Raw genomic sequence first — 13,990 nt, forward strand, 5'->3', positions numbered from 1 at the left:
ATAACTATGGAATAATTATATTACATATTATTTAAGATAATTAATTTTTAAATAAAAATTAAACATTATCCACTATATATTTTGGTCTGTTAGATAATCATTTTCCATTCACAAACGCCACCAACGAGTTTTTGGCACTACATGAATAGAAGAACTGAAGCCGAGAAAACGGGCCGAGCCCATCGGGCCGGCCCGTTTAGGCCCTGAAATTACGAGGGCCGGGCTTGATATTTTTCTCTTAAAATGAGAAACAAGCCCTGGAGGGCTGGCCCTGGAGGGCCGAGGGCTTAAAAGGGCCGGCCCTGGAGGGCCGCGGGCCGGCCCTTTTAAGTCCTTTTATAATTTTTTTATTTTTAAAATTTTTTTATATAATATTAATGTTATTAATTTTTTACATTGTTAATAATATTTCAAATATTTAGTTATTATTATCATTTTAAAATTAAATTTAGTTTTAGACAATAATTTATCCAATTAAATTTTTAAAAAATCGGTTAATTTAAACTTTAATAATGATTTGATTTATATTATATGCGTTGATATTTTTAAACTATATATATATTTGATAATAGAATATTTTTATACTTATATAACTTGTGATTCTATAATTTGAATTAGAAATTCATGAGTTTCAACAACAATGTTTCTCACATTAAAGTAAAATAATAGTTAGATTGCAAAATTCAAAAATAAAATTCTTATAAAGAAGAAAAACTTGATATTTTTGTTACGAAAGAAAAGCATACTTATGAAGAAAAGTAATTAATTATAGTGATGATGAAGTTTCAAAAGATTAATGATAATGTTTATTTATTGTACAATTGCATTATAGATAAAAATTTTAGATATTGTTATCTTGTTAATGAATGTTTTAGATGTTCTTATATGCTGATATTTTATATTTGTGACTTAATTTTATTCATATTTATGTCTTTTATTAATAATTTCATTGGTTTATTTTTATATTTTTATAAAAAAATTTGATAAATATAAAAAATAGTATTTTTTTAAACGGGCCAAAAGCCCGCGGGCCGGCCCTGGCCCTGTAGCTTAAGGGCCGGGCTTAGCAAATTGGAGTATTTTTAAAATTTCAGCCCTGGAGGGCTGGCCCTTTTAAGCCCGCCAGCCCTGAAGGGCCGGCCCTGATTCCCGGCTCTAAATGACATCACAGTTAGTGGTTCATTTTTGCCGACATTTTGCCAGAACAAAGTATTTTATAGAATAAATATTGTATTAATCCTTTATTTTATTTCTCAAATTTATAAATTTTTTTATAATCCTACATATTAGAGGGGATTTTGAACAAAATGAAAAAAATAATTTAGGGTAATTGAATGCATTAAAAAATAATTTAGTGTGTGAAACACATATGAAAAAAAAAATTTTATGGTGCCAGATGCACCAAATTATTATAGTGCTAGATGTACTTGAAAAAAATATTTTACAATACTAGATACACTACAAGATATTTTAAAATACTAAATGTGTTTTGAAATACTTCAAGATACTAAATGCAGATCTACCTTGAAGTCATTTTAAGGTAATGATATATATGAATAATAAGAGCATATGTCACTATGATATTTAGTATCTAGAAGTATGTGTTTTATGTGAACAATGGATTTTTGTAGCAGCTGTGGCCTTATAATAAAATTGACGATGTTTTAATTTCTAATGTATATTTTATTTTATTTCCTTTATATGTATGAGCTTTCTCCGCTTACATGCTAACTCGGGGATAGCAAAATCATTCAGAGGTTGAGAATTATTAAGATCTTTAAGGTGTGTTTGGTATGAGGGATTTGGAAGGGAGGAGAGGGAGGAGAAATGATTTTAGTCATTTCCTCTTGTTTTGCAAGACACAAATTTTAGGAGGGAAGAGAACATTTTAAAAATTTCCCCTCCCCTCTAAAATTAGAAAGATTTGGAAAGAAAGAGTAATATTTTGCCATGTTATGACCATTATACTGATATTTTGTCATGTAATGACCATTATGCTCATATCTTAAATAAAATAAGGGCGAAATTATTCATATCAAAATATTTTTTCCTCTCCTCTTCTCATGAATCAAACAAGATAATATTAAAATTCCTCCCTTCTCTTTTTATAAATCTAGACAAGATAATATTAAAATCCTTCCACTCTCCTCCCCTCTTTTTTCCTCCATTAAAATCCCTCCCCTCCCCTTCCTCTCATTGAGCCAAACAGACTCTTAGAATGTGTTTGATATGAGGGATTTGGAGGAGAGGAGAGGGGAGAGGAGGGGAGGGAGGGGAATGATTTTAATCATTTCTTTTTATTTGGCAACACACAAATATTAGGAGGGGAGGGGAAAATTTTGGGAGGGAAAAATTTTTAAAATTTTCCCTCCCCTCCCCTCCTCAACCTCCTCTCCAAAATTAGGAGATTTGGAAGGAAATGACAATATTTTGCCATGCTGTAACTATTATGCCCATATTTTGTCATGTGATGACCATTATGCTTATATCTTAAATAAAATAGGGTAAAATTGTCCATGTCAAAAAAATTTTCCCTCCCCTTCCTCATGAACCAAACAAGGTAATATTAAAATTCCTCCCTTTCTCTCTATTTTTATAAATTCAAACAAGGTAATATTAAAATCTTTCTACTCTCCTTCCCTCCTTTTCCCTCTATTAAAATCCATTCCCTTCCCTTCCCTTCTTCTCGTTGAGCCAAACAAACTCTAAAGACAAAGTAATTACGAAATGGTGGTGGTGGGATCGGGTCCTGCGGTGGTGATGGTGGCATGTCGATCAGTGTGTTCGTGAACTCGTTAATATGACGGCTTACATGCACTTCCCTTATCCTATCCCACTCAATACTAATTATTATTTATGTGATTAGCTTCTGGCACATTACGCAAATAGTGAGTGATACAAATTAAAAATTTATAACTAACGACGCCTAGCCGCTGTGAAGTGGAAAATAATTTTCTTATAATCCTTGCAGTGAAAATTATATGAGAAACTTTGCACAGGCAATGACATATAAATCTTCTGAGCACTCATTGTTTGTCACATAGAATGGGTCACTGGGACTAGCTACGGCGTCCCTAGAGCGAATCCACAATAGTTGAAGTCACACAAATTATGTTTGGGTGTACACATAAATCACTATACAACAGCAAATCTGGTAATATTACTCACATGATTTAATCAGATAAAATGTTTAATCATATAAAAAAAAGTCATTGGAAACAATAAAAAAATATGTAAAGAAGATTTTTATACGTCAAAAATCATATTTTAATGCAAGGGGTGTTACTTGGGAAGAGTGAGACGCTTACATTGCAATAAGTCAACTCCTTTCTTTGCTTTTTTCTTCCTTTATCCCTTTTGGTAAATAAAGAAAATTTCCTTTATATGTTCTTGTCGTCTTTTTTATTTACGTGACTTCGGGCTTGTTTGTTTTTGTTTTTTTTGCTTTCCTGTTCTCAAAATAATTTTATAAAATAATTTTTTAGAACAAGTTTTAAAAACAAAACAAAAAAGAATTTGTTTAGATAATAATTTTAAAAAATCATGTTTAAAAAAAAACCCCGTAAAAAACCATACTTGATAATTGTTGTTGGTAACAATAAGCAGTGAATAGTAGTGAATAGTAGATAAGAAGATAAGAAGTTTTCTCAAAACTTTTTAAAATAAAAAATATAAAAATAAAAACACAAAAACATGTAAAAGTTGTTTTGATTTTTTTATTTTTAAAAACATGTTATTGTTTTTTGTTTTTTAAAACAATCAACTAAAAACAACTTACCACAGAAATTGTTTTATTTTTTTGTTTTTAAAAACAAAAAATTGTTTTTAAAACAGGAAACTAAACAAACCCTTCATCATTCTTGCTTTCCGAGCCATCCTATGCCATTCCTGTGCACTACCTTTATCCTTATCCACTTTGACTTGTTTCTCAAGTCCTCTTCAAATACGTTGGCATCGGTTCTTACCAGATGTGCTGATAGATCTCATTCCTCATTTATGACTCATGAATACATTCATTGAACAAAGCATACGTATATACATATTTATCTTCTTGAAATACTAGTAATATTCGATTTACCCCAAAAATTCTATATTCATATATGTACATATATGTATATATATTAATTATCAAAATATCTATTTAAAAATATATATATCATATCATTATCATTATTATCATAGGATATTACAAAAATCGATCCAAGTCGCGGCTTAACTTCCATTCCGGCTCAATAGCTGGTTCTAAATGGTTCAACATGGTCCAACTATTTAAGCGCTCTAAATATTAAAAACGAATCGTTGTACTACCTTTGATCCTTAATATAAGATCTTGTTTGATTTTTATTTTGATCTTAAATATAAGACTCCAATCCACTTGTCTCTTATATTTATATATATTTTTTCCAATATAGTCTTTCTAACAATAGTAGTTCTAGCCAACACACTTGATTAGCAAAAATATTGTAGAAAAAACAACACTTATTTATTACAAATAACTAACCTAAGTTCTTTACTTAATCTTCTCAAATTAGTTAACTAGCTCTCATAATTAGGAGTGCAGGTAGCATTGTTTAGTCATTAGCCGGGCTGGTCCCATTGTCTGCTCCCAGTTTTAAAACGTTGCTTTCCGAGCTGGAAGAAGCAAAGCTGACCCCACTAAGGGTGTGTTTGTATTAGCAGTAGTAGAAGTGACTTTTTTCTCATCTAACTTCTTCAAACTGAAGTTGGGATAAAAATCAGATAGTGTAATGTGATTTATATTTAGATTAGTTTTTGTAAAAAAGTCAGTTTGATAAACTAAAACTTGTTTAGATGATTAATGAAAAAGTAATTTTAGATATGAAATAATTGAAAAGGACATGCATTTTATTAAGCAATACATATTTAATATCATATGTATATAATGTGACAATTGTAAAAAAAAATAAAAATAAAAATATTAAAAATAAAAATAATTTATTATTAGAAAGAAATTAAAAAAATACTAAAATATTTAATTAAATATATTTAATGTACATAAGAAAACAATACCGCTATGTGTTGATACATAATCAAGTATAATGGTCGAAAGAATCAGCAATTTGTATTATATGCCCTCTATATTAGCAAAGCCAATAAGAAAAAAAGTTGGCACTTATTGTCCACATGCACGTGCTCATTCTTTGCTTTATCCTCATATTTTCATTCTTTTTAAGTTTTCGGCCCTTTAAAGATCAAAGGTGCTGGACCCAACATTCACCGCATCGTTACCGTGAAAAGCAAGATGCAGGAGCTTCTTTCCAAGAGCCCATTTGAATATAAACGTTAGGTTGCTAAAACGTTAGGTCCAAGTGGTAAGCGACTTGGTACCACTTAAGCGAGGTCTCGAGTTCGAGCCTCAGCGTATGCAGAAATTCCCGTTGGGAGACTCACCCACCATAGCCAGGTGCGTGACGCAGGTTAGATCCAGATGTAATCGGAGTAAAGCTTCGGTAAACTGGATGGGCAAAAAAAAAAGAAAAAAGAAGAAAATTACTCTTATCAAAAAATCCAGCTTTTGCCAATTAGGATGCACGTTTGGGGGCTCAAACATGATGTCGAACACACCCTAAGCGTGTAAGCCAAGTGATCCAACATTATGAGTGTAGAGCTGGTTATTTTCAGCAATCCTAGTGAAACCAATTTGATCTTGTATGTATCTAGAGTGAAACGCAATGTTACGAGTCTGTTGCAGCAATCTGGTTATTTTCATGACTTAGTCCCTCCAACAAAAACAGAGCTATTTCGAGCTATTTTTCATATCTTATTCAAACCTTTACCATTAAGGAATTAAGGACCTGTTTGATATAAAACATGGAGAACGAGAGGTAAGAATTAGGATTAGGATTGACAAAATTTATTAAAAGAGTGTTTATTATTAGGGATTGCTTGTTACTTAAGATTGAACAAACTCATTTAAATGGGATTGGAGAGTACCATAAGGAAAAGTAATCCATATCAAAATTCCTCCCCCATGAGGTTATTAATTTGTTAAACAGGGACTAGGACTCAGCACACCATTTTAGGCCTTATAGAGATTGACGGATTTTTTTGACCTATACCACTAAAACTGACAAACCTTGCTAAGATATCTCACAATTTTGAAGAAAATTATTGCATCTTTCATTATGCTCCATCTTTTCCTTAGTTAGGATGGACGATGATAAAGGAAGTTAATTCTTATTTGTTGTAGAGGGTATTTAGATAAAAATCAAAACTATAGTCACAAAATCACTTTTTAATTCAAAACCATGGTTTTGGGATGGGAAATTATGATTTTCCAAAGTGACTTTTTTTTGTTTCACAAGAAGAAAAGTGAATTTTTTGTGCTGTTTGGGGGGAAAAACCGTGGTTTTCTTTAAGATAGAATTACCTTTTTTCCTAAATTATATTCATCTTGTATTAATTAGGATTAATGTGAATCCAATATCCCTAATTATTTTTTTAAGCACATCCAATATCTCAAAACATTTTATGGTATATTTAACATCCTAAAATATCTTATTTTAGATACATTCAACACCCTAAATTATATTTTGGTCAGTGCTAGATGCATTTAGAAAATAATACTTTATGCATTCATGGTGCTGATGCACATTCACCATACGAATTACATTTTTCATGGATTATTTATCATGTTGCCAAAAATAAAAGTTCATTATTACTTTATTACTCTAAAAAAAATATAAATTAAAATTTGTCCTTTATGTCATTATTACATTAATTTGTCTTTTTTTAATCATTTGTGCTAACAACAAGCATCCGAACATTTTCATTCCATTGTAATCATTTTTCTCACAAAATCTATTCTTTTCAAATATATACTCAAAATAACTTTTAATCCAAGCACTCTTGTTTTCGTTTTCTTGAGTTAATGGTATTAGTTTTCATTTAAAGGGAAAAAGACCTCCCCCACCATTTATTAACCAAAAAAAAAAAAGTAACATTCAAATTCATCCACCTCCCCTCTATTAAAAGGGCCTACCACGCTGCTCTATTTCACCACAAGAAAATACAAACTTCATCCGACCAAATGCCTCTTTCTCCTTGATTGCATATCAGCATCAAGAAGGTGAATCTTTCAGTTCACTGCATACTGCTATCCACAAGCAAAAGTGTTTCGGACAATGCTATTAAAGGTGGGGCCAGGGGAAATTGCACATCGTGTTGCAAAATCAAGCGACCGACGATGGTCTGAAAGGCTGTGTTCATGTGCTACATCACTTCTAAAGTTAGTTCCTTCAGTAAATTGCGCTTGAACACTTCCGAGTTATGTTGGCCAAACAAGAACGCATGCATCAAACAGTACAGTTACACATAAACAAGTACAGGATCATATCATAATAAAACACAGTTAAGATGGTTGCTGCATCATCAAACAAACACAGCTAGAACCCATAAAACGAACAAAGCCCACTGAGAGCTAAGGCATGTCCTTTATTCATCATAATTACATCTCAAGGTGGTTTTGAAAGCTTGGATGGATGAAAAAGTCAGCCCTGTTGAGTCCCTTCACGTTTCTGACAAACCAAAAAAGAAACAATGAAGTGTTAGATTGCAGTTAAAAGAACAAACAGATTAAATACCACATTTCTGCGGCAAAGTCAAGGCAGTATAAGAAATCCAATCTCTTTTCACTTCAATCGAAACATCAACACAAAAATAATGTATTATAAAACTGGAAAATCAAAGAAGATCCTAGTTGGCCCCAGGGATGTGCTTATACGTGGCTCTGTGCACATAGTATTAGTTTAGTCAGAAAATTTTGATTAAATTTTATTAATGGCTAAATGGCTGACAAAAGCAAGTGCATGAGTGTTGTTATATTCTCTAGAATTCTTCAAACGCTTCGGTGCACAAAGTGGCAACATAACGCAGAACCCAGTCAAACTTATATCGAGAATGAGAATAAAAAAAGAAAATGAGTGATAAAACGTCGAAGAACACCATAACAGAAAAGGGAGTTACTAAAGAGCAGAGGGAGAAGATACATAAACAGAATTAAAAGTAGAACAGACATTGACGGAGAACTAAATGCTGATGGAAATCACAGAGCCATTTGGGGATTGGACTATCAGAGTATCAACTGTGCAAACAGGAGCTACTAAGACCCTAACAATAGGCCCTATGGAGTGGCACCAGAGTGCACCAAATCCCAACTAGCCATAGCATTGCACCACATGCATCACATTGCAGTCTTGGCATTTAATAAGTAATCCAACATCTTGATACCTTCACCATATCAAATATTGACCCAATGTTAATGATCATCATGTTAACCACATTTTCAACCAGGAAAGTGGCATTCTAGTCCACAGAAGACCACTGCAGATTCAGCCATCATGAGAACAACATCAACAGGAGAACAAGGAAAACTAGACAAGTACATGCCACATGATCCACAATTTGAGTGCTTTGAAAGTAAATATTTTACAGCTTGAAGAAGAAACCTTAGAAGGATGGATTCAACCCATTACTAACCAAATACCACCCCATCATTACCATCTAAACTAGTCCCAAGTAGCTGTTTGTTATCCTTTCTTAAAGGAGACAAGTAGTCTTCAATATGTGAATAATTACGAATGGAAGTCAACAAACAAATTGTCTTTTGATAGTCATCCTATGCTACACATTGTGAATTGTAATTGTAAATACACATAATTAGATACATTGATAGACTGTGATCCTAGTCTATCGTGCCCATACAAACAACAAGCCTTATCCTACTAGGTGGGGTCGGCTACATGAATCACACGACGCCATCGTGCTCTGTCAACAACCCAATCCTTAGATATGTTGTTGATTAGGAGGTCTCGTTCAATGACCTCATTCAGCGTTCTTCTCGGTCTTCCCCTGCCTCTTTTTATGGGACTCCATCTTGTTTGATCCACCCTTCTCACCGGGGCCTCCAAAGGCCTTCTCTGCACATGTCCAAACCATCTTAAGTGATTTTCAACCATTTTCTCTTGGATAGGTGCCACACCGACTCTTGTCCTGATCTTTTCATTTCGAATCCTATCTTTTCTTGTATGACCACACATCCATCTCAACATCCTCATTTCTGCTACTCCGACTTTGTGCTCTTGTTTTCCCTTTATTGCCCAACATTCACTACCATACATCATAGCTGGTCTTATAGCAGTCCGATAAAATTTTCCTTTAAGTTTCTCAGGTACCTTCTTATCGCAAATAACTCCGGTAGCTTTCCTCCACTTTAACCAGCCAGCTTGTATTCTATGAGAAATGTCTCCATCAATTTCCCCATCCTCCTGTATAATGGATCCTAGGTATTTAAACTTTGATACTTGAGGAATAATTTGCTCTCCCATCCTCACCTCCAAATCCCTATTACCTTGCCTCCCTCCAAAATCACAATGCATATATTCTGTTTTGTTCCTGCTCAAACGGAAACCTTTCGACTCCAAAGTCCTTCTCCATAACTCCAAACTAGTGTTAATCTCTTCTTTTGATTCCGCCATAAGAACTATATCATCCGCGAAGAGCATGGACTTAGGGATTCTTTCTTGAACAGTTTTAGTTAGAACATCCAGAACAATGTTGAACAAGTACGGACTCAGAGAGGATCCCTGATGTAGGCCAATCTTAATAGGAAAGTCCTTTGTCTCCCCCCCAAGTGTCCTTACACTGGTAGTTACCGCCTCATACATATCTTGTATGACTTTGATATACGCAACCCGTACACCTTTCTTTTCCAAAGCCTTCCACAATACTTCTCTTGGCACACGATCATAAGCCTTTTCCAGGTCAATAAAAACCATATGTAAATCTCTTCTTTTACTTCTATATCTCTCCATTAACCCCCTTAGTAAATAGATTGCTTCCGATGTGGATCTCCCTGGCATAAATCCAAATTGGTTTTCCGAAATAGAAGTCTCCAACCTCAATCTATATTCCATCACTTTTTCCTACAACTTCATTGTATGACTCATAAGTTTTATCCCCCTGTAGCTTGCACAGTTTTGAATGTATTCTTTATTCTTGTAAATAGGAACTAAAATGCTTTTCCTCCACTCATCCGGCATATTTTTAGAGCGTAGAATTTCATTAAAAAGCTTGGTTAGCCATACCTCCCCCTCATCGCCCTCATTCATAATGAGCATAAATATTTATTCCTTCCCACAAATCATATGAGTAGTTTCAGGTCACCGTGCTGATAGCATACTAAGAGGTGTTCAATATAGAGGTCATGAAACCCAATAGCGCTCCAGAGTGTTCAAGGGATTTATAGCTCAAGAATGCTTACATGAAAGAGGACATAGATCATTCCTTAGGTGATGACATGGACACATGCGGAGCTTAACGTGACATATGTAAAGCCACTCCGAAAACCACCATGGCATATGAGTTATTGGAATATGAACACTTGGACTTTGAGAAAGATAGGAGCACATTCCAAGAACCCAAAAGGAGCATTTGAAACCAATTCCCATGCTGTTGAAGGCCCAACACAATTATATGTGCATGAAGGAGTCTATTGGAGCTATAATCTTTCATATTGGAGCCCAACTACATTGTGTTATGGACCATGGGAGTTCAGAACGCGGTTCAACCATATTCAAGCCTAAATAGATGTCTTAAAAGCCTATACATGCTTATGGATATGAATAACATTTATGAAGATTTATTTGGAAGGTCCAAGAAGATTCAAAAAGCATTAAGAGTGGTCTCATATCACATTGATGAGGATTCTATTGGTTTTAACAAGTTTCCTATTCTATAGTTTCCTATTTTGTATTGATTGCTTTTTGAAAGCAAAGACTTACTTATTTTGTATCACATTAAATAGTAGAAAGTCAAATAAGATCCTTCTTATTAATGAAAGGATCCCACTAAGTAGTGTGTGATCTAGATTATTTTATCTTGACTAACAATATAGAGTATTCTGAAAGGTCTTTTAATTTTCCTAATTTTGTTGTATTTTCATATCTATTTTTGATGCACTTTATTTAGTTATTGTTTTAAGCTCTAATAGCTTATAATAAGTTTTTAGGGCTTATATTACTAATTGGGCTTTTGATATTAGGGTTTTCAAGAGTTTTAGTTTATAGATAATTCATGTGTACTCTTTTCAGAAAGAAGGGATGATTTGAATTATTAATAATATGAGAATTTTATTTCTCATGAGAATACCCGACAATATCAAGGAATTGATCAACCTTGTCCTGTCTTCATGGCTAGAATTGTAAGAGACATGTTCTCTTAAAGTCCTACATCGATCATCCGTTCAATCCCCTCATATCAAGCCCGGATACCCAAAGAAAATCATATGAGAACTTCAACAATGCACTTTATACAAAAAAAAAAAAAGGAAAAAAAAAATACACTGGTAGGAAGAAATATAAAAAATATTGCAAAGAGAACAAGACTATACCTTATCAGTATTTGCTTTCTCTTTCTCAGCCTTTTCCTTTTCAGCCTTTTCCCTCTGTTTCTCCAATCTTTCCCTCTCCCATTTCTGCAGCCAAAAAAAAAAAAAATCAAACAAACAACATAAAAGAGATGGATATTTATGGTAAGTCAGTTATGTTATAGCAGTGTATCGAAATGATCAAGGGCAATATTTGATACACTAACTGAATAGAAATCGTTCAGCCATCTCCATATTTTCATTAACCTTTTACAGCAAAAACAATAAAAAAAACTACATATAACATGTAAACACACACTCGCAAGAAGAACGGCTATCAGAATCTAATCCCATCATATGTTTACAATCTAAAAAGAGCCCATAGTTATGATCAAACTCAGTCAGCTGCATATTAATATCGCAACGTCTTAAATTAACAAACAGGCTAACCTCGTTATACTGCTTTCATTTGGCATAGAGAATCAACCTTTTTTATCGCAAAGCAAACAAGACCATCAAAACTTATCTTCCGCTTCTCAACATCCAAACAGGTGAAAGTCAAAGTAGTGGACAAAATAAAAAGCACCTGGATGTAGACGTTCTCTTTGGCCTGTTCTTCATCACTGAGAATCCGGCCTTTGTCGCTGAAGTAGCGAGTGAATGCGCCCCGACTTGACTCCATCGAACGCGTAACCGATCCTCGATTCAGCACAGATCTCATTGCCATCATCGTCAATAACGTTCCCTGTTCTGTGTTTGCCGGTTGCTTGCTCTCTCGAAGGTTTCGCAGGAAAATGATTCTGTGGGCTACTGAGTCAAACGCCCTAGAAAGTTTCGGTGACCGGTCCGGTCTATGAGCATGGAGCAGATCGGTCTAGGCCGTATGATTCGGTCCAGTACCATGACATGGCAATTGCGGATAAAGCAGACCAGCGGCTTGGTTATGAGCCAGCGCGTGAAGGCGTGGTTAAGTGCCTGTTTGACATCACTTATTTTGAGTTTATAAGTAGCTTATAAGCTCTATAAGCTTGATTGACACAATGGGTCTGTTTGGATCAGTTTTTCTGCAATCGGGCTTTTGCCTGAAAAGCTACAATAGCTATAAGCTAAAATTAACAGCTTATGACTTATAGCTTATGGCTTATAGCTTTTGAAATATGGAGAGAGAGAAAGTTAAGAAATTTATTACCTCTTTTAGTTCTTATTATAAGCCTCAAATAATTAATTTGTAGATAATAAAAAATCAGTTAAAATTAGTTGAAAGTAATGAATAAGTTAGAAATATATTTTTATTTTTAAATATGCTCCTAAAAATATACTTTTATTTTTTCATGTTTCATTTTATATTTAAAATATTTTTTATGACTTCTTCATATTAAATTATTTTAATTTCATTGTATTATATGAAATTATTTTTTTAATCATGTTTCATTATTTATTAAAATTCATATCTATTTTGGTCATTTTACAACCAAACTTACTTTTACTCAATCACAATCCAAACAACCTTTTACCAATCTTACTTTTGTAATCTAGCTTTTCTGAACTTTAATCCAAATACAATTCAGCTTATCCAATTTAGTTTTTATCCAATTTCACTTCTCTATAAGCTACTTTTTTAATAAGCTACTTTTCTAATCGTTGATCCAAACGGACCCTAAAGCGATGCGATCTAAAATAGCCAGCGTCTTGCCAGTCCAAGCCTCCTAAATTTTTTTAAAATAAAAAACTATTATTATTAATATAGGTTGAGTTTAGTTTGAAATGTTGAAATTGAATTTGAAGTCTTAAACTTAGGCAGTGAATTGTAATAAAATAATATGAGTATTAATTTATAATTTAAGAACATATTTTAAAAAAATTAACACATATTATTTATAAATAATTAATTTAACTAGTTTATTTATTCAAATTAATTAAGTAGATCTTTGATGTATGTGTACATATATAAGTATCACATGTTTATTTAATATTATAAAGGCCTGTATAGTAACGTAACAAATAGACAAAAATAAAACATGGATGATGCTCTTTATATAACTATATATAGAGTGCTTAATTATATATATGTAGTGATATGAATGGGGCAATATACATCTGGAACTTGAGAAACAAAATTCTCCATGTTATATAATATGTTGAGAATTATATGAAAAATTAAAAAAGAAAGAAACGAAGGGGAAAAAAAAAGTGGATAAGTTCGTCAACTCGTGAGCTAACTTGTAGTGGAGCGGGCCTAAAATGATACAGGCTGGAATAGGTCATACCTTGGAGGGTTAGCGTTTTTGACAGATTGCCGACTTTGCATGGCATCATCTATTCTATTTATAATACATTATTGTGCCTTTTTTTTTTTTTAACAAGCAAACGAAAAATGACATACATAGTAATAACATGGTTCTTGCAAGTTACAAATGCTTAACAATCCGATCTTAGTAGAAGTAAAATTAAGGAAACAAGATTTGAAAATAACATCAATATTAGACATTGAAAAATTATGGATGAAGGCCAAATGACGTTGAGGAGAGGAGATGCATTGGCAGGAATGTGAAGAAGTTTCTTTTCGATACAGTAGACTTGCACAGATAGCTTGTGAATAGTAAT

At 33.2% G+C, this 13,990-nt stretch overlaps 1 protein-coding gene across 1 annotated transcript; it reads right to left on the reverse strand.

The window, feature by feature from the left end:
- Window positions 1-7,151: 7,151 nt before the first annotated feature.
- LOC114741923 (beta-mannosyltransferase 4) lies at window positions 7,152-12,189 on the reverse strand. The gene is made up of 3 exons (XM_028930171.1): window positions 11,973-12,189; window positions 11,411-11,494; window positions 7,152-7,538 (listed from the first exon to the last, which is right to left on the reverse strand). The coding sequence occupies exons 1-3, from the start codon at window positions 12,114-12,116 to the stop codon at window positions 7,512-7,514; spliced, it is 255 nt and encodes an 84-aa protein (XP_028786004.1). The 5' UTR covers window positions 12,117-12,189; the 3' UTR covers window positions 7,152-7,511.
- Between the last annotated feature and the right edge of the window lie 1,801 nt (window positions 12,190-13,990).

The sequence above is a fragment of the Neltuma alba genome, unplaced genomic scaffold (assembly GCF_004799145.2).
Source record: "Neltuma alba isolate B1F8T4 unplaced genomic scaffold, ASM479914v2 tig00003564_pilon, whole genome shotgun sequence".
NCBI lineage: Eukaryota > Viridiplantae > Streptophyta > Magnoliopsida > Fabales > Fabaceae > Neltuma > Neltuma alba.

What these genes read in the sequence shown, in the direction of transcription:
- LOC114741923 (XM_028930171.1), bottom strand. Translation starts at nt 12,116, where the DNA reads ATGATGGCAATGAGATCTGTGCTGAATCGAGGATCGGTTACGCGTTCG. An exon ending in AAGAGAACGTCTACATCCAG is followed by an intron (nt 11,495 to 11,972) that starts GTGCTTTTTATT and finishes TTTTGGCTGCAG; the next exon opens with AAATGGGAGAGGGAAAGATT. An exon ending in AGAAAGCAAATACTGATAAG is followed by an intron (nt 7,539 to 11,410) that starts GTATAGTCTTGT and finishes TTGGTTTGTCAG; the next exon opens with AAACGTGAAGGGACTCAACA.